We start from the raw sequence: 27041 nt of genomic DNA, 5'->3' as shown, positions 1-27041 counted from the left end.
ACACAGACAGTTTTTTAAAAACACGAGAACTTTAATTTGGTGAAATGATGGAAATAGTGCTTAGAATGACAGGAATTCTTTTCCTTTTTCAGCTCATGTGTCTCTTGTCCAAAGAAATGTTAGTTCATTATTTTTTCAGTGAGGAGTGCTTAAGATTCTGTAGCATAATCAGATTTTGTCACAGAACCACAGGGGAAAGCCAGATGTGCAGCTCTTAAGAGTTGGAAAGGAATGAATTGTACTTGGGGGAGCATCTTGTGTGATAAAAGAAAACTGTTGTAGTGCTGGTAAGCTTTAATATGGAGACATGAAACATTTTAAAATCCAAACCCATCAATTTATTAAAGACTACATTAAACCCCATAGTTTTCATCCTATGGGCTTGCATTTCTCACCCCTGCAGACACCTAGTGTATGTTTGCCACTTTCAGGTCATCCTCTGTTTTATTTGTGTTTATCTCACTTTCTTGTAACTTTTCCTGGTTTGTGTAACTACTGCATGTGATTTGGAGTTTCAGGAGTACAGGTCAGCAGAGTGATGGCGTAAAATAGATCATTGAGCCTGTGGTCTGGCCTTTCCCTCAGCTGGAGCACTGATGTAGATTTGGGCAAGGGTTTTTTTACCAGCCCTTGCTGTTCTCTCACTGTTGAAGTGAGTAGGTTCAAAAGTTGTTAGGGATACTGAAATTATTTGGAAGACACCACTTGCCCAGGAGTCAATTTCTCTCAATGCTTGTGATCACCTAGAGACAAAAGCAACAGCAAACTATGAAAGAAAGTTGTATTAAAGTATTATGGGCAGTATTCTCACAGACCAGTAGCATTTTCTAAATAGAGGAAAGTTTTAACAATCCTCATTTCAGTGTAAATGCCAGCTGTACTGTGTTTCACTCTTTTATTAGGTGCTTATGTGGTACATGTCCATGTGTAAATTTTTTGTGCATAGAGATGAGACTATTCCTTTAGTATCAGAATATTTTAGGTTGGAAAAGACCTTACAGATCATCAAGTCCAATCACTAACCCAGCACTGCCAAATCCACCTCTAAACCAAGACCCCATGTGCCACATCCACACATCTTTTAAATACCTTCTGGGAAAGTGACTCAGCCACTTCTGTGGGCAGCCTGTTCCAATGCTTGAAAACCTTTTGGGTAAAAAAAAAAAAAATTCCTAGTGTTCAATTTAATAAGTTACTGTAAGAGAAGTTACTGTTTCCTCTTCGTTGTTTGTCATGTAATATTAGTGTTGTTACATGCCTTTTAAACCTCTCTTTCAAGGGAGTTACTTGTTTCTTTCTAACCTTTCCTGTGACCCCCATAACTAAATTTCTGAATGCTTCAGAAACAGTTATAAGTTTATGTTTACATTATCCTCCTGAAATGCAGCTTTTGCCTTCCCATTTCACATATAAAGATGTGGCAGACGTTTGAAGTGTCTGCTAGAAGGTTAGTCTGGAGAACAAATTTGATGGTGGCCAGTTAAAGATTCTTGGAAATAAATACTTGAAATTATTAAAATTTTGTAGCATATATTCAAGCAAGCTGCAGTGTTGACTTTTCAGCATTTAAGACAACCCCAGGGGACAATATATCAAAGAGAAATTGGAAATCAGTATTTTTTGCTTCATGATTAATTCCAGAAGAGCTGAATTTCTCCTCATGGGCTAATCCTTGGAAATATCAGGTACAGCCTGATGGAGCACACTGTGTTACACCCATGTGGGAGAAGACTGAGGTCACAGAATTCACAGAATTACTAGGTTGGAAGAGACCTTCAAGATCATCAAGTTCAACCTATGCCCAAATACCTTGACTAGACCATGGCACCAAGTGCCACATCCAGTGTTTTTTCAAACACATCCAGGGATGGTGACTCCACCACCTCCCTGGGCAGACCAGTCCAATACTTTATCACTCTTTCAGTGAAAAACTTTTTCCTAATATCCAACCTATATTTCCCTTGGTGCAGCTTGAGACTGTGTCCTCTCATTCTGTCAGATACCAACCCTCACCTGACCACAACCACCTTTCAGGCAGCTGTAGAGAGTGACAAGGTCACCCCTGAGTCTCCTTTTCTCCAGGCTGAACACCCCCAGCTCCCTCACCATTCCTCACAGGGTTTGTGCTCCAAGCCCCTCACCAGCCTTGGTCCAGTGGGTCCCAGAGGTCAGTATTTGAGCATGACAGGGTGCAAGTCCCTGCTGAGGCACAGCATCCTGTACAAGTGCAGGAGTTTGGTCAGACCACCCTCTGAACGATACGAGGTCTCTCCTGAGGGCAGATATTCGTTCCAGCCTGCACATTGGATACTTACTGCTCTTTGATGTCTTAGACAGAGTGCCAAGGTGCTATCATGATTATCTAGCATAAAATACACTGCAAGCCAAGAAAGGTTTTTCTCATGTAATCTTTCTTGTGGGGAAGGGCTGACGAATCATTTGTGGTGACTGGGGATAGAGAGAGATTGTGTTAGAGCAGTTAAGCTTGCTAATCACAGAAAGTAACCATTGTTTGATGTTTCCATGAGAGAACCCTCCATTAACTGCAGCTGTACTTGACTGAGTGTGAAATTAAAAAGGAGACACAGATTTCCAGACACTCCCTCAGGTGCTCAGAAGTATGCTAACTGGCACTGTGGGAGACCTCCTAAAACAACTAAGGGTACTTAAAGGAAAGAGGCCATGACAATGTGAAAAGAAAACCTTTGTGTTATCACTGAACCCACAAAGTTGGTCAAGATCAGTCACACTGTATTAACTGCTAAATTTTAGGCTTATATGAAATACTTCTTTTTGCCAAGGTCTGGTTCCAGCTGTGCTTGGTGAACATCTGCACTCCCAGGAACTGGAGGTGTTTAATCCTAGGCGGAAAAGTCTGTGAAAATAAATGTAAGAGAAATTGTCAGGAGGGTGCACATTAGGGCATTGCCTAGCTTTAAGAAAATTATTTTTAAACTTAAACTTAAGTGGCACAAACGATTTTACAGGCTATGTTGTCTTCTGGTGGCAGCTGGAATCTGAGACAGGAATTGTAGAGACCTGATTGCTGACTTGCATTGTGGCACTGGAAACACTTCAATCTGTATTTTTTTTTCTATCCCTGTAAAATGAAGTAGGCATATAGATCCCACAGATACCTACTGGAAGTAAATTTGAATCTCTGGAACCTAGTATCATTGCAAAGTATTTAAAATGCTCTTACTAAACTGTGTTTATTATCCACGACATGGAAGTGTAAGAAGGGCTGTATCCTTTGTCTCTGAGGTTGTTGTATTATACAATTCTCTGTGGAACATTCCATTTTAATGCTTGGTTCTGTAGGAAGAAATGAAAACACCATAAATTCAGGATTATGCCATATTCTAGGATCAAGGGGAAGGCTTTAGCCAAGAATATGTACATATATCAGTTTATTCTACTTTTCTCTATGTGAAAGATCTTTGAAATCTTTCCTGATTTTGAGAGACAATGTCCCTTGAGTAAAAGCAGTATTATTCATTTCAGTGTTGATATGTGAATATCATTCTGTTATATTGGTGATTCTTGTGACATGAATATATATTTTCAGATCTAGCTGTTCATTTTACTGTGGTACTCTTTCTGATGGAAACCTTTTGTCTTTGCCTGTAGCTAGCATTGACCTCCACATAATTGTCACTGTTGTTTCAAGATTTAAAAGGGAAGCAAAAAGGTGATGGTCTCTGAAAGCTTGTGCTGTAAAAAAAAAGTATATTGTATTTCATTTAATATTCTCACTTGTAGAGTAGTCTTTGAACATTCACATGCTATCTTTCTTTCATCATTCAACAAAATAAACTGGGAAAGTTGTTGTAAACACAACCTTATATTTCTTATTAAAAAAAAACAGCGAAGAACCCAATAAAAAGTTTCAGTGATCCTTTAAAGAAGGAGCAAGCTGATATCCTATGGAATGGTATCTAATAAGACTTAGGCCTGTTATGCACACTAAAAAATGGTATCTAGTGTTACTACAAGTTAATATGCATCCTGTAATTCATTGTAATGTATTTTCAAAGCCATGAAACTTGGGGATCTCTAGAAAACAGATTTATCTGTTAGCCAGCTAATTACCAGATAAGTGCCCAGAGCAAGTACCTGCCATCTCCTTCATAAAACTCCTGTGCACAGGGAGATAAATGGTGACAGAACCCCATCCTGAATTTGTGCTGCTGTGTTCATTCTTCATTTCAAGTCATTGCTTGGGTGACTGTGGTTTTTGAATCACGAACTTTTTCTGTTTAGGCCTCTCAGTTCTGTTGTGGTTGCAGGTGCTGGCTGGAATACTGGCTTGTCATGTCCTTTGGTTTCATCATAGTGATTGACACCTCACACACCTTATTATGAAAAAATAAAGCTCAGAATCCAGGCATCACACTATTTTTTAGGGATGTCATGTCTGACCTTGAATGACAGGTTATTTTTACAGTGCATTGTTTGTGTAGTGGAATGATACTTGGTCACTAAGTTTAATAGCAGCACAAAATACAAATACGTAAAAAAAAAGAGTCAAGACCTGGCTGGAAGCATTTATAGGTAAATATAAAGAAACAGTCTAAAACAAGTGGGTGTAATGAAAAAAAAAAAAGCACAATACTGGGTTTTAAACATTTTGGAGGTGGTTTTTGGCTTGTTGGTTGTTTCTCTTGGTTTTTTTTCTTTTGTTAGTTGAGATTTTCAGTTGTTTCCTTCCTCCTCAAAGTGTACATCACAAAGGAAGTTATTTAATAAGCCCCAGTGGCTCAGCCTTCTGTCTAGCCTCTAAGTGCTTTTTGAATTTTTAGGGCTGATTGAGAGAATAATCTGAAAGACTGGGGGAGGAAAAAGAAGTAGGTAGGCAAAGACCTACCCTTAGGTAAGAACATGGAAGAGAGCAGGGAGAGATGTCTGCCAAGAAAAACACCAATGCAGCCATTCTGTAATGGTGGGAATTCACAGAGAGAAAATTAATTCATTTTATACTCTTAAATAGGAATATTAAAATTTGAATTTAATGTTAATGTAGGAAGAGGAAGTTCCAGATGTGCGTCTGTGTAACATGACATTACAAATTTGTATTCCTAGTGGCATCTCTGTTTATTTGAGAGGCTGCATGGTCAGATGATGCAAGAGAGAAATGAGAAGAAGTAGAAGGAAAAGAGAATGGACAGGAGGAATTACTGTAGTAGTGATCAAGGTAAAAGTTGAGCAGTGAGCAAAGTTTTTTTTTCTATGCTGATCAAAGGAATCAGACAGATCATTCAGGTGTTGCTGGAAAGAACACAGATTTTACTGACTTACTGTGCAGGTCAGGGAAGGCCCCAGTTAAAATGGTCTCCATGAGGGATGACAGCTGGGAAGAACTGCCAAATGTAATGCAGATGGGTTTAAGGTCAATCAATCTGTATACCTCCCATTATTACCTGTATAGTTAATTTGAGCAGCTTCTGGGGGTATTGCTGGGCTGCTTTGACTGGATCATTTGCAGTGATCCTCATGTAAATTAGGGTCTGGGAGCTGCAATGGGTTCAGATTTGTGTCACAGGGCTGGAGTTGCCCTGCAAGCAGAGGCTGTAAGTAAACTGTGCGTATTGGGATCAGTGAATTCCTAGGAATGGTGTACAGCTGATAACATCTGACACAAGCATGCTGGTAGACAGCATTTTCTTTTAACAGCATTGTACTGGGCATTCACTGGAATACATGATAGCAGGGATGCTTCTTATAGGAATTACCATGTTAATTCCATTAGGAAAAAATTATTTTCTTTGTCATTTATTTTATAACTTAAGATCAGCATTCCACATTTGCAGAAGCCTGGTAGATTTTTGAAAGTAATAAATCAAAGGAGTTCTCTTAATACCTACAGAGCTAAATGTGTCTTCCAGAACTATTCAATAAAATTCAATTTACATATTTTTGATGTGTAATCTATGTGACCTACAGTAACTATTTGTTTTTTTTAAATCTGAAAAATGTCTTTAAAGTGTAGTGGCCCAGAGTTTCAAATAGTGCAGCAGAATATGTAATGCATATTTTAACATGTTTTCTTTAAATTTGTCACACAGACTTGTTGTGCATGATTATGTAAAAGTCCATATTTTTAAAGCCAGTAGTACAAGTATGCAATGTACATGGTTGGGCTAAAAAATTCAGAAGTCTAATTTATCTTGAGATATGCTCAGTCAAGTAGTTTTTCACAGCAGTTAGCTAACACTTCAAGCTCTAACAGTGCCCCTGAGCCATAAAAGAAATTTGCATGTAAGAAATGTTTTGAATCTATTAAAACCTCAGCTCAGAGCTAAAGAGTTTCTCTTATGTCTTTGTTGACTAACATGAAGTGAGATCTTACAAAAGCTGGGCTGTGATCGACAGATGCCAAATTTTAGGTTTTGATGTGATTATATGTTCCTTTCATGCACAGTAGTTTAATCTGGGACTGGAGTTTCAGAAAGGCAGCAATCAGTGGGTCTGTGCAAGAGTACACAAAATATATTACTCCTGGCAGTCGTCAAGGCAGAATTATTCAAAAAATAATCTGAAATGCATTTGATCATACACTAGAAGTTTTAATAATTTATATTATACCTTATTAGCAAAGTCTTATGTTTACTTTGTGACTGTCAAAACAAGATGAAAGGCTGCCTCCATGGAAATACAAGATGCTTAGCTCAAAGTCCCTGTCTTTGCATTTCAGTTTGGTAGTTTCCCTTCTTCCCCTTATTTTGATTAATAGTATAGAGTTTTGAATCTTAGAGTACGTTTTCCTTCATTGTGGTCCTCTTTAGTGAGAGCAGTGCTTAATAATTCTACCAGAGTTTGTGGCCTATCAAGACTGAAACTAGTATAAGCACATTTTTGAAACTTCTTTACCTTAGGGCTTCCTCCAACAATTATTTTTTGTTGTTAAAAGAGGCTTTGAATTTAATTCTAAATTCCACTGAAAATAATCATCATGGTAATCTTTCTAACTCTTTCAGCTACAAAAGTATGATTTCTGAGCTCAGTTTAAGGAACTGTTGCACTTTGACTAGTGACTGTACATTGTAAATATCCCAGCTAGTTCAGAATATCACAGAAATTACTTAATGATTTCCTTGGAAAGCTAATGCACTGTGGATATTATATCTAGAGACAGAGTTACAAATAAGGGCTGTTCAGAATTAATCCTTCTATTAAGTGAGAGCATGAGAGTGGGCCAGTGTAAATGCTAGTTCAAAAAATGAGATCTTTACCTCCACCAAGGTTTTTTACACCCAAGGTGCATAGAATTATACACACAGTGTTTTTCACTAGCACAGCTGTTTATGTGATACTTGTGTGCCTGGAAGAACTGCTTGTGTTCCTGACAGGCCCTTCACTGTTGTCCAGACTGTGGCAAGGGCCACTCAGCCCTTACTCAGGAGGGAGAGGGTGCAGTGGCACAGTGCCTTCAGCAGAGCTCCTATTCCCACTGGGGAATTTGTGCCACATCCCACTGAGCTGCACGACAGACTCTGAGGAAGAGGCATCCTCTTCCTCAGAAACACCTGCAGGTGTCTCTGAGTGATTATCCTGGGTCTGAAAGCTCTGTATGAATCTCAGGATGGGGACAAAAAGACTGTTATTTTCAGTGGGAGCCTTTCAGTCACAGAGAGCCAGATGTACCTTTTTTTTTCTTTTTTTTTTTTTTACAAATGCATATTCTATGATGGTAATGAGGGAAATTTTCATGGAAACCTGTGGTATCACTCATGTGTCAGGCAGAATTTTGGGCCAAACTAGAGATTAGTGCTTAGGAAACAGATCATATGAATACACTCTTTACATTCCTTGAAAGGGAATATTTTGCAGGATCACCTGAAGAGGTGCACATTATCAAACAGAAGCACTGTATGTTTAAGTGGTAAGCTATGATGTATATCTCAAAGAAAAAGGTCACTCCAGTTTGCAAACAGATATTTTTGTATTTCTACCGAAAGAAAACAAAAAATGGTTTAGTGTATCAATATGATCATCTCATTTATTGGAAATATGCTGAAATAAGAAAAAAAAACCAGATTTCACAGCTGTACAGACTGACTTAGATGAAATGCTACTGGGACAACTCACCAGCAGCATTCACCACCACTGGAACTTTGTAAACCTTGCTAAAATCTCTTGTGCCATTCTGTCCTACTAGCAGTATGCAGCACTACCTAATGCATATGCAGTGCATGTTGCAGTAGAGGTGCAAGAAAACAGTATGGTAACAAAAAAAAAAAAAAAAAAGAAACCTTTATAGGCTATGCATGATCAAAATTATAGCAGCGAGATGAGACTCTTTGGTTTTATGTTGGAAAACAGAAAAACTGTATAACATAAATGAAATGCCAGTGAAACCACTACTGTAAACTACTTTACAGAAACATGATTGAATGCATGAAACACTGATGTGCTCAACTGCTAGTAAAGGGGAAAACTTAAAAGAAGTCTCTCAAAACAACTTGTAATTTGTGCTTGGGGTGTTCTACTGGCTGTCCCTAGTCTTCCTGAGATATGTAGATAGGAACTGAAGCTGAGCATGAACAGGAGCATTGAGGAGAAGGTCCAACATCATTTGTGAGGTAGTGGCCCTTTTTATCTGTTTGCCAAGGGATAGCATCTAGTCTTGTACTAAATAACCATGACTTTCATCATGCAGTGTAGAAATATTTAATTAGCAGTCAATAAGCTGATTGTAGTCAGCCAAATTTTAACTCATGAATCAGTGAAAAATAAGTATCAGAAGAAATAAGACTTTAGTTGTATTGATATTTTTACAGCCTTATCCATTCCTTTAAATCACTTTAGCCTTAGTGTTAATGTACCAACAATACATGTAAAAACAGGTCATTGCCATAAATTAAGCACCTTACATTAGTAGAGATTTGTGAGACCTACAAAGAAAAGAAAGGCTTTATAAATGTCTAGAGGGAATAAATTGCAAAAGAATTTTGACTCATTTGTAAAAAATCCTTAATACTGTGCATTTTCCAGTTTAATCTTCAGGCAAGGTTAATCAGCTTTGATTTGGGAGGGCAGAATAGCTGTGGCCAGGTACTAAAATTTCAGATGCCTTAGAAATTGATTGTAATGAATATCTTAACAATAGTTTTTTATTAAGTTAACATGTTCTGCACAATACAGCCTGAAGTTCTGGAGTGGTGCTGTTACTGTGCCTCACACTGTGGAGAGCTGCACCCCATTGTGCTAACCTCTTCCCTTTCCTCTGTTTACCCAGTTGATGTTCTTCTAGGGGCAGTATGTGTAAGAAGTCATCCTCATTTCAGAGTTCACTTGATCAGTAACCCTGTGCCTGTGTGAACTGGGATCTAAGTCAGCTCTAACTCAGCTGTTAGAGTAGCACCTACCCCAGGCTGTCACTTGCCCCTTTGATGCTTACCTACCTAACCAGTAGTAGTCATTATTTTCCTTCTACAATTACTATAATGGAGCTGATTGCTGAAATGGAAAACAGGAGGCAGTTACAGAAGGTTTGAATTGTGCTGTCACACTTTCATGGGCAGGCACCTTTCTTGAAGCTTTGATATTTCTTTGAGTTTGCCCAGAAATACATTTGGTAAAAGAGTGGGTGGGCATCTGGTCTGTACTTTCATGTGTCTCTGTTTCAGCTTCTTGGAAATACAGGATTATCCAGATAGGTACTTTCTGGTTCCCTGATTTGTGAAAGAGAAAAAAATAAAATGGCTTAATAAAAAACTTTTTTTTAACTGGTAAAATTCAATCCAATTAAAAATCCAGATGAACTCAATTGAATTCCCAAGAAATTATTCAAATGGAGGAAAACAGAAATTATCAATAGAAATATTGAATCTTATGATGCAGCATCATTGCACCTTTGTTTAGTTACACCTTTACCACTCGCATCTCTTGCTAATGTCATTAGTTTCACTGGATGTTTTTCCTTTTGAGTATCTACAATGCTGAACTGAACAAGGGTGCAAGAGAAAAGAGCCTTTTATTGTTTTCACTTGGATTTTCTGCTGAAATAGTGATGCAACATCTGTAACTTCTGCTGCAGTTAAAAGACATCATATTCTTGGGGATCTTGGTGCTTGGAGTTAGGTTGGGAATGGTAATGGCAGGCACAGCAGGGAACTGGGATTCAATATGCTGAATGAGAAGGTGAGTGTTTTAGCACAGCTGCCTCCTGAGGGTCAGGGGAAAGGAAAAGCCCTTTGGGAGGATTTTCAAGCACCACTGAGCTGGCACACCAGGAGTCGATGATTGACTTTAGAATATCCCTGCTGTGCAAAGGATTGAGTGTTGTGGTCCCCTTTATCATTTGGTTAGACATTTCTTTTGGAGAAGCCAAAAATCAGAAAGTCGTGAGATAGCAGCAAAGCAAATTCAAAAATAACCATCAAACAGCTGTCTCTGATGACAGTGATGTCTGGAGATTTGTTTCTGTTGCTAACAGCTGCATTGATTTGGCATTAATTTTATTATATGGCATTTATAAGATTCCTGTATGAAAAACTGATGACCTGATGATGATGCAGTGCAGGCTGAATTGTTGGTCTTGAAAAGGTCATTAATTTGAACCTCAGTATAAAGAGAAGACTACATTTGGTATGTGCAATCAGAAGGACACAACAGTTTCAATCCTGATGTGTGCATTTCTTCACAGGAGTTCAGACGTCCAGCACAGAACGGCACAAACTGGAAAGCACAGCCTTCTGCTGAGATCCCAGGGAAAACACAGCTCAGCTCCTGCATGGCTTTGCAGCTCCCATGGCAACAAGGGGGAGGTGGACTGAAGATCCTGTCTGTCAGCCTGGCTCTACTGGCAGTCCTTGTTATGTTTTACTACGGAGGAATGAAAACAGAACTGTGAACTGAATGGGGCTTTTATAAAAACAATGAAACTGCTGTTCAAAATCTTCAAAGGAAACACTTTTACCAACTTTTTTTTTTTTAAAAAAAAGCTGATATAAATTGGGCAATAATTTGTACTCACTCTATGCCTTTCCTGTCATTCAAAGGAGAGAATGTTAATAAGCTGTGGGAAGGCCTATCTTCCCTAAAACCAGAGATCCTTGGTTGGTAGAACAGTTTGTTGCATCTTTCCTTTTCTTTTTTTCCTAAAATGATGCAATGTTTGCATTACATACTCTTTTCATAATTGTTGTATCAGATAAAATTACATTAAGTTTATAAGGAATCTTTCCACTGCGTGATATTAGTCATCTTTTGTGGGTAGGATATTTATAGCTTTCCTAAAGATTTTGCTTGATGCAGTGTGATCATTTGGGTTTTTTTTTCATTAGAATGAACACTGCAAGACCATTAAAGTTTGTTATTTGTTGCTATTTATTTTGCTGTTATGTCTGATAGAATTTTTGCCTGCCATCTTGCACCTCTTGACTTCACAATGAGTTATTAGTCTTTGTTAATACAAGAATAATTATTTTTTACATAGAATTAGTTCTAAAGTTGTTGGGTTTTTATAATTTAATGGGAAGATGTCTTTCAAATTGTAGAGTCCTGTTAAAAGAGGATTTAAGGCAGTCTGTAGATTTTATACAATGCTTAGAGAACTACATGGGAATCTCTTAGCTGTGCGTTGGCTCAGTAAAACAATTATTACTCTGTTATTGGGGAGGTTGCATTTTACACAATGAATTTGTTTTATTAATTACTTTCTTCAAGCTGTTTTTGTCATTACAAGATCTCCACACATCCTGAGAGTGTGCTGGTCAGTCAGGGCCTGGACTGTGTGCCCAGTTCTTCTAGCCCCTGACCACATCATATTGGTGGTTTGTTCATGCCTTGTCACCTTGCTGAATCTTCATCCAAGCTTCCACTTGCAAAGACTGTTCAAAATTATAACACAGGCACTGTTGAGGGTTTTTTTAAAATGTTTGTGTCATATCCAGATGGAGCTGAGCTGTCTTACATGGCTGTTGTGATTTAACCCCAGCAGGCAGCTAAGATGCTCACACCCTGCAGTGGGGTGGGGACAATAATCAGAAGGGTAAAAGTGATAAAACTTAGAGGTTGAGGTAAAGACACTTAAATAGGTAAAACATAAGCTGCACATGCAAGCAAAGCAAACTAAGGAAATAAATCACTCATTACTTTGACAGGCAGGTGCTCAGCCATTCCTAGAAATGCAGAAGAGGCCTTGACTGTGTCTGAGCTCTGCTCAGCAGCAGCAAATCTAAACCATTGCTCCATACCAGTTGCAGTGAAGAAAATTATCTCTATTCCAGCCAGAACCAGTACATTGTCTCTACAGTGCAGAGGAATAATCCCCCAGTAAGAGTTCTTTGTACTTTATAAATTGGGGATTCATAATAGTTACAGACAATTAACCAGGAAGTTCCACCATGATGCTTTCAGCACACCCTGTAAATAATAACAACAGATGTAACTGTCTTCAGGAAATTAGGTGTGTGATTATAATCAAATATTACATTTATTATACCAACCACTGAAGGTCATAAGCCAAGATCCAAAATCCATGAGTTTTAAAAGAAAAATAATAAACCAAAACAAAAAACATCCATGCCCTTATTTGCTTCTTTTGTTGGGATGCTTTTTTTCTCAGGCTTTTCTGTACAACGAGGAATATAAAACAGTCAGTAATTTACTTTTTAAACAAATCTGAGAAATTCTCAAAAAAATCTTATCAGCATAACTCTGGGAGTTGAAATTTTCAGGAGAGTATCACAGATTGCAAGATTCTCAGGAAAACTGTGGATTGGCAAAATCATTATATCTGAGCCAAATTTTGGCATGTGTTGGGAATAATCTATGCAGATATGTTGTGTGCCTCCAGCATTATCTCTGTCAGCCACTCTAGCTTATCTAATCGTGGCAATTACAGACTCATTGCATCAGCTATTACAGAGATTTACAAAGCTTGTGATTTAGATTCTGTGCATCGTTGACTTTAATGGGACCAGCCTGTTTTCTTAGAAATAGTGCAATATATTGAAAGAGGCCAAAGAAGACTTTGTAGATGACATTACTCACAGTATATTCTTAAACTGAGCTTTAATCTGATAAGTAGGAAGTGTTTTTTATCACATATTTTGTTGCCTTCCTTTAGATAGATTTTGAGAGAGGTTTTTGACACTTTGTGTTGTCGAGCAGCATTGTGTTTATCACTGTGTTCTGTTTATGAACAATTAAAGCTTCCAAAGCCACTGAGCTGAGCAAATCAGTTCTGGTCAAACAGCTCACCTGGACCAAGCCAGAGCTGCCTGGGGCTGTTGGAGCAGCTTGGGAAACCTCAGTGAGTGTGGAGAACTGTGCAAGTACATCCTCCAGGAATGAGTGGACCTGAACATACCTGATCTGTGATTTTTGATCCTGTTTGGCTCCCTGAATGCCCTAAGTGCCCTGCCAGGCAGCATTTTTAATTTTTACATCAACATTGTGTTTGAGACCTACTTCCAAGTATTCCTTCTTTCAAGCCATCAGGGTGGGTGAGAAATCTGCTGCACTCCAGCTTAACAAGGTCATTGCAGGAAAAGTTACCTCATAGCAAATTGATCCCACTTTCACACGTGCAGAATGCACTCATCACTAGAGAATGTGTCTGCTAATAAGCAATCTACATTCAATGACCTTTTGTCAGAGCAAAAAAAAATAATATAATTTCCATTTGATACTGAGAAAGCCTCAATTATGCTTCTTAAGTGTTCTTAACTATTTTTCTTAAACTCTGAGTTCTCTGGCTGTTTTCAATGAGGGATCTTAGAAACCACAGAACCCTGAGTAGCAAAGACATCTTAAATCTTGTAAACAACATTAAGTACACACATTTTATTTTCTACTTGTGCATTGTATGCTGGAGGACTTTGTCATTTAGTCTTTTCATTGTAGCTTTCCAGTAATAGTGTGAAAAAGTGTGTGACATAGAAGAAATGTTTTATGTAAAGCTTGTTCTATAAAGCAAGAGAAAGAAGAAAAAGAAGGTGCTTTTTTGATGAGATTCACCTCTGTTACATCATTCCTTGCACATCTCTGAACATCTGATGGCTACTGTTAATCTAGTCTCACTCCCCAGTTCAACTTCCCGTATGGAAAGCTGGGGTGATTTTTTGAATAGCAGCAAGGAATATCAGAAGTGGCAGCAACTGGCAACTCTGACACTTGGCTGTGGCCACTACCCAGAATCCTCCTGCTCTTCCCAAGAAGCAATTACAATTTCACAGGTTGGAATTAAAATTCCCTGCAGTATGCAGGAGAGTAACTGAAACTGTCAAAGTGATTTCAAGCTGCTAATCTCTGCCTGCTCCTAGAGTGAAAATAGAGCCCCTCTTACCCAGGCACAGATCTGACAAGTTAAAAACTGCAGCCTTCCACTACATTTAAATACATATGGAGAGTGGCTTGATCTGCTCACAGAGGATATCTGTAAAGATGTTATGTCTATGAACATTTGTGTGTTATTAACAAGTCTATCTTTTTTAACTTTAAGACGTGTGCAACTTCAGGGTCTAAGATGAATATAAAAGAAGTCTTATGCAAGAGCTCTGACAATTTGGAGGAATGAGTAGGCATGTGCCTGTTTTGTGTGAGGCTTATTAAAATCTTTATTTATGTCCTCTCAAAGTTTTTGTTTTTTTTTTTTGTTTGTTTGTTTTTTTGCTTGAAAAATTGCTTGCAACCTTCCCAGATTTTATTTTAAGTTTTATATCCCACATTATATTTTGTGTGCACTGTGGTTGATTGTATAGATAGAAACAAAGAGCATTTAGAAATGAAAAAGCAGAGGAAAAAATTGAGGGGCTGTAAAACTAGGGTACAAACTGAAAAATATTTGTGCAAAAGTTGCAAAACAAGTTTGGTCTAGGAGACATGGACCACAGAGTTAGGAATTGGCTGCAAAATACCATTTGACTTGTTCACAGGCAGGGCTCATCCACTAGATAATTAAAATCAGTCATTGCTGGAAAGTGTTTGTGCAAATATGATTAAAGGTCTTTTAGTTCCATATTTGATTCATGCATTCTCTTTATATTCAAGTGAATGGGTTTTTTTTCTTTAAATTAAAGTTGTTCAGTTGGGGAAAGGGAGATGAATAGTCTATTTTCATTTTAAAGAAGCCAAATATTATTTTTTTTTAATTAAAAAAAAAAAAAAGGAGAAAAAGCTATGTCACTGCCACTCCTGGTATCCCAGAGTCACCACTTGGGAAATTGTGGTTATGGACTTGGATCATTAATGTTGTCCAGTCATGTGCTATGAATGGAGAGAAAGTACTATTTCACTATCCTTTCAACAATCTTTATTTTGTTGGAAAATATTTAGCAGTTATAGCCATTCTTCTGAAAAAGTGGTCTTAACATCATGTTTTATAGAGGACAATCTACCCTGCATGGTTTGTTTAATGCTGGTTGTAGGTAATGGGGTGAATTTCCATGTTGGTGATCTAAGTGTGATGCAGATTTGTGCCTACAACTTCCATGCTTTAAATGTCCCATCTGTCTTTGAGTGAGAAAACAGGATGGTTGTGCATAAGTGAGCATAAAATATTGTGTCTACCCTCTTCCTGGTGGTGTTTGTGGGGAGTGGTGTACAAATGTTAGTTGGCAATGGGTTACAGATTAGAGGAGAAGCTATGGGATGATAAAACACACCAAAAAAGGGCCATGATTGTTTGGCACATAGTAAGAGTTGGGAATCTGAGAGAATTAATGTGATGAAATCATGACATGATGGGAAATTTGACTTTTCATGGTTAGGATATCATTACAGTATGATCTGAAAAATAAAACTTTTATGGTGCTTGGAAGGCTGTGATGCACAAACACCCTTCCCAGCTGCTCATAACTTGGGTTCCTGTGCTGTGTTGGAGCACCACACTGGTACCAGAGCCAGAGAAATGCCACCAGCTCACCCAGCCCTGGCTGTGAGCTGGGCACACACAGTTTTGTGGAGGAGGGCATCTCTAGTCTATCCCCTCTCACCCTGCTGTCAGTGCATTACATTTCTTACTGCTTGGTAGGGGAAATGGGTAAAATGTGGCTGGCTAAGAAACTTGCTCAGTCCAGTGTCATGCAGTAAATAATGCACACTCTTTAGTGGTTGCAAGCTCCAGGTTTTTGTTTGTGTTTTAAGCACCTCCATTCCATTGTGAGCCTGCATTCTCTCTTAGCCTTTCTTCCAGCTGCTTCATCCAAGCTATCAGCACCTCATTTTGTTTCATGGAAGATGACATGTCTTCAGAAAGGTATTAGTCTGAGTAAGGTGGCTTCTTTCCTGGAAACAATGCTGCTTCTCCAGTGGAGCTCATTTGTCAGAGGTATCAGTGCCTGGAATGCATTGTGTTGCAGTCTGTCCTTCAGCTGTGTGCTGTCTGTCTGCCAGAGCCTTTGGGTTATGTCAGAATCTCCCATTTGCCAATAAGCAGCATTAAAAGGCCTCTTCTGCTGTGCTGTATTAGTTTTGAACTTGCAAACTCCAGAAATGCTGTAATTCAGAGCGAGATAAAACACATCATTGATGTCAGCTGAACATAATTAAATTTGATATCCACTAGTGGCTTTATGAGCTATAAAAGTCAATATCTAGAAATCACCAACTGCAAGAAGTCTATACAAGAGATCACAAAGGGCTGTGTGTGACATGTTAGTATGAGACTATAGGAGGAAATGAGAGCAAGTTACCAAGTCAGCTGTACAGATAACCAGTGGCAGAGAGAAAGATGTTCACACTCAAGGGACAGCTTAATCTCCAAATATTATGGTAATATTAAGGAAATTTAGGAAAGACAGATAGCAGCTTGGCCATGCTGCAGCAGCATTAATTTGCCTCTGTCCTGCTTGGGTTGTTTAGTAGGTGAAAAGGGCAATCTGAATGACATTCTCCAGCAGAAGGATAAAACAGAGCCTAACAGCAGATAGCAGCTTTGGATCTGTGAGAAGGAAATTATTTAGAGCAAATCTGAACCCCCTCCATTTCCATATCTCCTCCTTATGCTGTTTTGAAGAGACACCTTGTTTTGATTTGGTTTTATTTGGTGCTTTTTTTTTCTGGAAACACACATTCAGGTTACTGAACCTTTTTTATTTAATCTGACTGAAATAATACTGAAAAGAAATAATTAACTTATGCTTCTGGTTTTAAGATCAGATGGTTTGCAAATTTTTTTGCATGCTCTGTGAGCCTGCCTCAACCAGCATCTTATTGTAGGAGGGGTAGAATTAATTTTTATATTGATTTGAACTTAAAGTGGAAGTCTGCAGTTGGTTTGTGAAGTACTACCAGGGGTATCAAGAAAATTAAGCCTAACTGGCAACCAATTTAATATATTTAGTGTCTCTATCTACAGTTTTGCCAATATTGCATACTAAAAAATGTTGGAGCTAACTAATCTAAATCCACTGATAAATTCTCAGTCTCTACTAATTTATTATGTCATTAAAGTCAGCTACAGTTTATTTAATACCCTTGCCCCAGCATATATCTGCTGTAAGAATTACTGCTGCAGGATAGTATTATACATTGCTTTCACCACGTCCTCCACAACATCTGCAGTGCAAGAAGGAAAACAAATGATAAGCAGCAGATAAAAGGCAGTTCCTAAACTTTGTAAAGAAGTGGCTGTCTCGAGCCTCGGCACAAATACTCATGAAAGGATGTGGTAAATTGTACGTTCTGAGCTCAGAAAATGCCAATATAAGAAGTTTTCATGCCATAATAGAAGGATGAAGGATCTTGTCTTCCCTGACTGTGTAGCAGCAGTTGTCTACCACTGTAGAGGTAGGTGAGCCTTCCATAAATGCACATTGTATGTAAAACATCAGCAGAGCTTGCAGGGCCAGCCCTTTGTCACCTGTGTTTCTTTCCATAGTCTTTGAAAGCCACCTACTTACCATGTGTCCTGCAGGACCCTTGTATTTCTGATGCCCTTTAATGAGTTTGGAGTGCATTCTGCAGAGATCCAGGATTACAGCTCTGGCGTTCTGAATCACAGCAGGCAGAATGAGCAATTCCAGCCTTTCACATCAAAGTTGTTGTCATAAGAGAGTTCAATAGTATATTTCCTGTTCTTGCTGCAGACACTGCTGCAGAAGTTGAGTCATCAGCGTATAAATACTTCCTTGGCCTCAGAATATCTGATTTTTTTTGTGTGTTGATTGGCTGCCCATTTCATTTCTCTTTCCACACTTATTGACTCATCTAAGAATAATGAAATTGGTTTGCTGCCAATCATACTTCGTGTTGCTTCAAATGTAGGAATGCTAAGGCAACTCATAAATACTATCTTATCTGCCAGGAAATCCGTGAAACTGAATTTCAAGTCATTCCCCTTCACAGCAGTAGCTTGAGCAAAAGACCTGGAGTGGTTTTGGTGATAAAGTCTGGTCCTGTGGACAGTCTTGTGCTGTGTTGTCTTGCCATGTGCTTGTGAGCAAAGAAATTTAATGAAAGTCTGCTTCGTGGAGAGAACAGGTTTTATTCTGTTCTCTTGAAATGTTTATCAATCTGTCCAAACTCACTTGACAGGTAGAATTGACAAGGTCTCCTTGCTTTAAAAAAATGACAGTTCACTAACTAGTCTGATTTTCTAATTGTCGGAGTTCAGTTATCTAGACGTGCTATTCGTCTTTCAGGCAGTAAGAACAAGCTGGTGTGATGGCCAAAGAAAGCACAGAAATTTCTCTTTTCTTTAGACACTTCATAGATGGTTGGAAAGCAAAAGTTTTGGCCTTGTGGAAGAGGAATGCTTTCCATACCTTGTAATTGTCAATATGGGACAAGTTTTAAATAATACAAAGACCTAAGCAAAGGAAGACTTTTAAATAAATGACTCTATTCTGTTGTGGTGTATGGTTTTAAATGAAACTACAGTTTAAGAGTTATATCCATGAAAAGTCCAGTTATGGCATTTTGCTCAGTTTTTTCTCTTTTTTTTTTTTTTTTTTTTTTTTGTATGTTATGAATCTTCATAGTTCTTGGCAGATTAAACATTTTCATTTCAAAATAAAATGGCTTCAATTCACGTGGTACTGTTACAAGAACAAATTTTGAGTCTCAATATTTCTATAGGCTGAAACTAACTTCCCAGAAACAAGGATCAATGTGGCAGCCCCAGGAAGTGAGTAGAGTGGCCCAAAGAGATTAAAAACTAATGATGCTCGTTCTGTCCTACATCCTCCTCATGACAGCTATTGTTTGCCCCAGCAGTGCTGCCATGAGGCTGACGGAAGGAAGTTTGGGTGGCTGATCTGACTGAGTGTTTTGGTGGGGTTCATTTTGGGATGGCTCTTGTTGCTCTGAGCATCTTTGCAAGGCAAAGGCTGATTTACATCACCTTGAATGCCAGAGAGGATTCTGTGAGTGTTGCAAGCTGAAGTGCCTCTTGCTGGTAGAGCTTTGGAAAGGTCCTTGCTCCACCACTTTATTTCCATTCCCAAGCTGCAGAGGCATGCCAGTGACACACAAATACGTGACTGAAAACACATCACTGTTGTGCAAGCACTGTGGAGCAGAGCCATAAACTTGTGGTTTGAAGACCCCCACACAGCTCTGAAGCTGTAAGGCAAGGTGTGCTTGGGAATTGCAGAGCCAAGGTCAGGGCGCATGGAGCAGGCAGGATGTTGTTAAACTATAGGGCTTACTGCAGTGCTCTTTTCTATCGGCTCAGGATTAGTGGATCATAAAGGACATATAAAGTTTCTGTCAACCTGTCCTCTCTCTTAGGCTAGTAACTCCTTTTTGATGTAGAGAGGCACATATCTCATATAACTTTTTTTTTTTTTAATGGGTGTTCAATTTGCTGGTGGGCTCCAGGAAGTGCTGTTCATGTGGGTAGAACATGCTTCTTCTTTCATGACTCCCAATCTGTCTCTTTTGTTAACCATAGAAATCAGTTTTAAAAACAGCTGGCATGAGAGTGGGTGGTTTTGGTTGTTTATGGTTTTGGGGATTCTTTTCTCTTGTTGCTTACTTTCCTGATGCACAGGCTGCTAAATTTCTATTTGTTAAGGAAGTTCAAAGGAGGAAGAAGTAAGTTCTGCGTCATTTCAGTTTGCCTTTGTGCTTAGATCTGGTCAGAGCCAGCCAAACTCTGGGCAGTCAGCAATGTGAACAAACACTAAGCAGATATCTAGAAAAGGACTGGGAGCTTTAAAGTCACATTAAAAGTTTGTTATAAACTTCTGCTTTGAAGAGTTGCAGTATGACACATGAAAAAAATGTTAACTTCCATTAAAGGCTCTCTTGAGATTTGTTACCAAATGCTAGCAAAAATTCAGCAGAACATTTCAAGGGGAACAGTCCAGAAGTTCCTATCATTTGATGAAAACATCTTTAAATAGCCTAATTAGTGTATAGGAGGAAACACTGGTACTTGCACCAGATTGATATAAAATTCTTTTTTTTTTTTTTTTTTTTTTTTTTTGAGCATGTAGGAAAACTGACTTTTAGTGAGAGCTTCATGGAAATATGTGAGAACAGGAATGGTCTTTGCTTGACAGTCTGTCCAGTGCTCCCAAAGCATGTGTAAAGCAAATGACTAAATGTTTACATTGTGAAACACCAGGAAAAAAATAGCAGTTTATGATTAGTATTCTTAATGGACTAGTGTGGCATCCTGTTATTTCTAACAATACTCTTTTTTTCTGCAAGTCTTTTCCCTGGATTGGCTTGCATTTGCTAAAGAATATATGCACTGATTTTATATATATTCAGATAAACTTTTGTCTTTCTCCTATTCCTTCTGTAGTCAGTGGCTTGAGAAGAGTTGTGTGGGTTTAGAAAGAGGAAAATAAGGTTTAAGCTGCAGCGCTGTGTCTTTTTCTAAAGGCTCTGAAATTCAGTCATTTGAAACAAATGCCCTGTTTGGGGCCAGCTGAGGGAGAGAGCTGTCTCCCCTGCCCAGGCCTGCTTGCAAGACAAATGGCCCCATTGTTTCTGTGGTGGGCAAATATCAGCGGTCCTGGGAGGTCAGGATTGCACACACGCTGAGTGGGTGCTTAAAGGACTTGGATGGAATACACACAGAAGATTTCCAAGATAAGGAGTCAGTAATGGTAAGACTTGTGTACTCTCTAACTGTGTTTTGGTGGTACAGTAAAAACACAAAGCACTGAGCTTGTGTAAACTTACTCATTCTGCTGGATCAAAATATGTCAAGCTGATTTCTACCAGTAGGCTCCGTGCCAGATAAGGTATCATTTTTCCCTCCACAGCCAGCCTAAAAACCTGAGGCTGCCATAAGCCTTCTGTTTTACAGAAATCAAGTTCTGTTCCTGTGTGTGTGTGATTTTGATTTCCATTTTAAAAGCAGGAGTAGTCATAGGCATAAGGGCTTATCTAGCAGCCATCAGGCTGATCAGATATTGCACAAAGGCACAGCAGTGCTGGTGATCTTTGCTTTGGCTGTTGCTGGTGGTGTTCTGCATGAGGCTGAAACAGCTCCTCACACAAGATCAATGCTTATGGAATTTTGGCTGACTTCTAAGTTACTTATCCTCCAAATAGAAAATGAAAAATTTTCCTGATGTATTTTGCATCACTGCCTGTTGCTCTGACCATGTACTTTGTGGTACAGCTTTGTGCTGTCCTTGAATTACACAGATGGCTTCTGCTGTGTAGTGTCCTTCATAATTAGCTGTCCTAGAACTGGATAAAAAGCATGCTAAGAAATTTGGCATCTTAAAATGCCGTGTAATTGCCTAAGATTTTGGAAAGGCAGTCTCCACCTCTCACCCCCCATCCTCAGCCTTAGGAGGAGAAATGCTTCTCTCTGTTGTCCTGCATCTTTTGCAGTGGGAATTCCCCCTTCGGTCGTGTCTCCTAGAAATGGCCCTTTACCAATATCTGGGACCATTACTGACTTTCATATTGCAGACAATGAAAAATCACTCACAAACAGACACCATTGTTATGGTGGTTGTTTGGGGTCTGTGTAAAACACAGTTGGATGAGTCCTAGTGACATGCCAGTGTCTGCACTCAGCCTGAGACTCTATAGAAAGCACTTGTGGTGGGGGATCCTTGTCACAATGGGACAATCCTGATGACAGGACTGAGTGGGCTCTTCTAATTCCACTGCAGCAAAGTGGTTTTGAGGACCTGCCTTCCCCTTATTTGGAATGAGAATTTATATGACTCAAGGATTCCTCCACTGACTGCAATTCTGGGGTAGACTGGCAACATCAGAACTATATGCAGTTACATTTTTTAAATCCTAATTTATCTGTATTTTCAGATACATCTACTGCTCTCATATTTCTTTAGCCCACCAGAAAGGGCATATTTCTATAATTCTTCTTTGCAGATATGCATTGGAGTATAGAATTATTTCTAATGCATGTTTTGAGTGAAAGATTAATTCCTTCTCTCCCTAAAATTTTATCACTCCTGCTGTTTTAATTGATAAGGCCACTGCAGACAGATTTCTTTCTTTTCTAAGGTGGATTTTCTGGCCTTTACTTAAGGACTTGGAGGAAGGGGAAAAACAATTGATGTGAGAGAATGATTTTCATTCCAGTAATTTTGATTCACTTGGCTCGTAAGAAGAGCTTATTTCTGTGTTTACTTGGAAAGAATGAATATCAACACATAAATAATCAGCTGGGAACTAGATTTCCAGGAGGAAGAATTTTCCTAGTCACTTTTCTGTTAATTCAAAGCTGTATCTTTTAAAATGGATGTAACTCACAGCCTTATGATGATCACATTACTTTCCCTTAGGAGTAAACACAGACAAAAGTGTCTGCTTAGTCTCCAAACTAGAGGAGTATTGTTGCCTCAGGTACTCAATTCCTATAGAAAAAAGCTTTCCATTGCTCTTGTAGCTGCACATACTGAATGTATCAGTCTACCTGGGGAGCTCCATGCCAACTTTTGTGAAGTACCATGAACTCTTCTTCAGAAAGACATGGAAAAACAATTCACTGAACAAGCCTCCCAAAAGTGCTTTTTTCAGACAGTCTTTCACCTAGCTAAAGTACACAGGCCTGAAGTGCTGTAGCTGGAAGAAAATAACCACATCATATGATTTCTGAACTGTTTTTGCCCTTCTTTTCACTCTTGGAAAGATATGCAGCCTAACAGAACAACAGGGTTGACCCTTTCTTCAAACTCCATTGCAGTGCAATACTGAAACCTCCTTCTGGAAAAATCCTCTTGGGCTAATACATTGCAATCCCACTTTTTAGAATTTGCAAAATCTAATGTATTGAATTTGTTAACAGCATCCCACAGAATCTGAGGTCCCAGGGACAATCACTGTCCTTCACAGCTCAGGGATTTTGTAATACTCCACAGCAGTAAGAGATTTGTCCAGGAGGAAGGCCAGGACCAATGGTCATGGACATCATCTGCTGCATTATCTCTTTCAGCCATGTAACTTTGTTTTAATGTCATATTGGGAAATGGATTGCTTACATCATGCATAAGTCCTCAAATGCTTTTATCAAGTACCTCAGATGTTCCAGATTACAAGCGTGTTTTTGGGCTACATACTTCCATTGGCTTGTTTCTTTATCATGGTTTCATAACACTGGAAATAGAGAAGCAGATTCATCATCCTCAAACTGCTTGATGTGAGAAAAGTATGCTTCTAGGTTATGCTATTATACAAGGTTGCTGTGACCCAAAGATGTACTAGTTAGTTTATAATTTTCCAAGTTTAAAAGAATTAGCTGCCAGCAGCAGAAACTAACTTTCTGCTTGCTTTTAAACCATTTTGCAGAATGCAGAGCTGCTGGGTGTCAACAGATTTTGGATGCTACACAGGAACATTAAATAAATACAAGTAACCAGTCATCACACTGACTTCCAGATATTTTCAGTAATAGTGCCAAAATCCCTCCTTCAGACGTTGGACTTCTATAATCTAATGAAGCAGGAGGGGCCAAGAATTTAGTAACTTAGAGGATAAGAAGCTGGAGACAGAAGCTGCAAAGGAACCAAGCCTTACAAGAGCACCTTGAGGGCACTTGGGGCATTTGGGGGTGAGGTAGAGTTATTGTCTGTGCAGAATACCTGAGCAGAATTGCTAAGTTTTGAGTCAGCAGAGCACTACTAGCTTTAGAGCTGAGGAATGCATTTTCTACCCAGACTGAGTCAAATGGAAAACCAAGTTTAGTTTTGCAATAAGAATTGCATGTGATTATTTAAAGAAAAAAATAAAAAAATAAAAAAAAAAGGTAGATCCTCTTGTATTTTCATAATGTGAAAATAATTGGGTCCTTTCTAGTGATACTTGAAATTGGCCAGAGTCTCTTTTTCAGCTGTTTCTGGACATCTGGACACAGTTCAGGACAGACATCCTTGGGAATGATTAAGCTAAAGAGAGTTTTTGTAAGGTGTACAGTTGTCTGAGTTACCAGTAAACCTACAATGCTAGCATGAAATCTCACTGCCAGAACTGTGTTGTTTTTTTATTAAAAAAAAAAAAAAAAAAAAAAAAAAAGTGGCCTTAGACTTCAGCTTGCTCAGTGGGGCAGCAGAGGTTGAGGCCTATGCAGAGAATTGGTGTGATACTTTTCCCCCCATTGTTTTGAACTCTGTGTTCATTTACATGTGACATTACAAAGAATGAACACAAAATACTGCCAAGTCATGACTGTAACAAATCTGCACCTACTTGCACATAAGGTGGTCAGAAGTCAAGCTCAGGAATATTTACTCCCTGCAGCCTGTCAGTAGTCTGGCAAAAATATGAGTACACACCCTTAACCAGAATAATGTTAGGGCCTCATTCATGTTTAGCTGAACTTACTTTGGAAAGGGAAATACCTTGTGACATTCTTCAGTGGCCTCTATGGACAAATAAATAAAAGATTTAATGGAGCCTTCACAGTAGGGTATTGGCAACTGAGAAGGACCCTGAGGACTGGGTTGTATAATTTAAGGCAGAATTGGGATATTTTCAGAGCTCCATAAGGGATGAAGAAGAGGTTTTTCATCTGCCCAAGTTCCTGAGGCTCAGAGGGGAAAAACCCTGCATCATGTTCAGCAAAGGGAAGAACCTTTTCTCATGAGTGTTTCAATGTTGTGCGTGCATTTTATAGTCTGTCCTTGTTCCACCAAATGCATTCCTCTGAATTGGACACTGGATGGTAACAGCTTTTATTATGCCAGCAGGTAATTAATTATGATAAATGTGCAAATTGTCTATTGTCTCAATAGGCTCTGTAGAGACAAAAGGGTGCATGTGACTTAAAATATTCTGACTAAAGGTCTGCAGTAGTAATGAGCACTGCAGCACTATTCCACACTGAGTCACTGGGAGCTGTGCTGTCAATTACCTGTGAATTAAGGAGCAATGTGATTTGAACCAGATCCCTTATGACCTAAGTGGAAAGCCCCAAAGGGTTTTGTGGCACTGCCTCTTACAAATGCTCCATGACAGATCTGTTTTCAATTCTTACTCTTACTCTTTTTTTTTTTAGTTTTTTTTTAATTTTAAATTTTTTGAAAGTTAGATTTCAAAGTAACAGCCTAGCTTCTTATTAATATGCCTTAAAATATATATCCTATGACTTTTTTTCCCTTGTCCCATCCATTAGCCTTCACTGTAGTTTCTGCACCTGGATGCTGGAGGAAAGGTGGTGGGGTAGGATGAGGGGGAAACAGATGATGCATGCCAGAAGAAAAAGTAATTGTGGTGGTAAGAAGTTTTAGCAATTTGGAGAAAAAAATCCTTTCCCTCACAACTTTCCAACCTCTTTTGTCTTTCTTGTTAGCATTTCAGTGTTGTTTGTGTGTGGCCATTGTTATTTTTGTGTGTGTGTGCACATATTAAGCATATCATTATATGTAAAGAGGATGCTTCTTCACTTCAGTGCATCAAGGAGAACTCAGAACCTCTTTGTCAACATAAATAAACTATTAGACTATCCACAACTGACATCTTTGAGGTCATCTTCCATAGCCAGAATAAATTTCTCTTTAACAGTACAGATGGATACTAGGAAAGCCAGCAGATGCATTGTAGCTGATCAGAAAGAGACTCAGCAGGGTAACTAAAATCTCTGCTAGAATTCATATCCCTTCATGGAGTTTAATTAAAGAGCTTTGTGTGCATCCTTTTGTTTTATCTGTTGCCAGTGTTTTGTCTCCTATTGTGGCAGTTCCTTCAAATAACCATCAATTTGCTGTGATAATCTACTGAGGAGAATGAGCAGCACTGTTTAATTATATAAAAATGATAATGAGCTTTGGCTGTCAAAGAGTTAAGGAGCTGCTGCTGGCCACTGGAATACAAAGGAGCTGGTGCCAAAGGGGCCCCTGGAAGTCTGTGGCACTTCAGACTTCATTGCTGAGCAGCAGCAACTGGCTTGAGCAAGCAGCAGGCCAGCAGAGCTTCCTTTGGGAAGAGATAACTGCATTATTGAACAGCCTCCTAACAGCAGGAAGCAGAACAGGCATGGGCAGATTCCTTTTTCACACCCCAGCAAAAATACAAGGCAATCCAGAGAAAGATCTCCTGTCCTACATAAGCACAATGCCTTTGGTGTTTCTGCTTCATCCTTATGGCAGAAATTGGAGTTTGTGCATAACCAGGTGTCACTTAGTGCCATTTTGCTGCAGGAGGTAGCAGGAGAACTTGGGGGAATGGGATTCTGGCTGCTGAGGAAACATGAGCCAAGGTGCAGATAACTCTGCATATAACACAAGTGCTCATGCTCTGCTCAAGAGTAGTGTGGATCCAAGTTTATCAAGGAGTAACTCTTCTAAAAGGTAAAAAACTTTCAGTTCTTAGACATTTTTTCCAATTCTCTCCCAATACTTTTATTTTCTTTTTCTTTTTTTTTTTTCTTTTCCAAAAGGTGAATAAAACCTTGTGCAGCCTCCATATTTGGCATCCAAACTATTTGCTCACAGAAGCTATTGTTTTCTCCTTTCTGTTTTCTCTAGCTGAGATCATGCTGAAGTAAGCATGAGGCAGGGAACTTTGTAAAACAGGAACAGCACTGGGTCTGAGGAGGAGAAATTGCCAGAAGCCCTATTTCTTAAATCAGAAAACCAAGAATTCAGCTTAATGTTATTTGACTGACTTACCATGTGCTTGGCATCCAGAATAATCACAGCAGTAAAAAACTC

General features: G+C 38.9%; 1 protein-coding gene across 3 annotated transcripts in view; it reads left to right on the top strand.

Annotated features, from left to right (window-relative positions):
• CDKAL1 (CDKAL1 threonylcarbamoyladenosine tRNA methylthiotransferase) overlaps positions 1 to 11615 on the top strand; it is a 369457-nt gene extending 357842 nt beyond the window's left edge. For all 3 annotated transcript variants that reach the window (XM_079302373.1, XM_079302371.1, XM_079302372.1), the window contains one exon: positions 10649 to 11615. In XM_079302373.1, the coding sequence (XP_079158499.1) occupies positions 10649 to 10855 (207 nt within the window). In that variant the 3' untranslated portion in view covers positions 10856 to 11615. The remainder of the gene's footprint in view (positions 1 to 10648) is intronic.
• The last annotated feature ends 15426 nt before the right edge of the window (positions 11616 to 27041 follow it).

Source organism: Erithacus rubecula, assembly GCF_903797595.1.
Source record: "Erithacus rubecula genome assembly, chromosome: 3".
NCBI classification, from domain to species: Eukaryota; Metazoa; Chordata; class Aves; order Passeriformes; family Muscicapidae; genus Erithacus; species Erithacus rubecula.
Note: the sequence above shows the minus strand (reverse complement) of the source record. Positions and strands in the feature narration are given on the sequence as shown.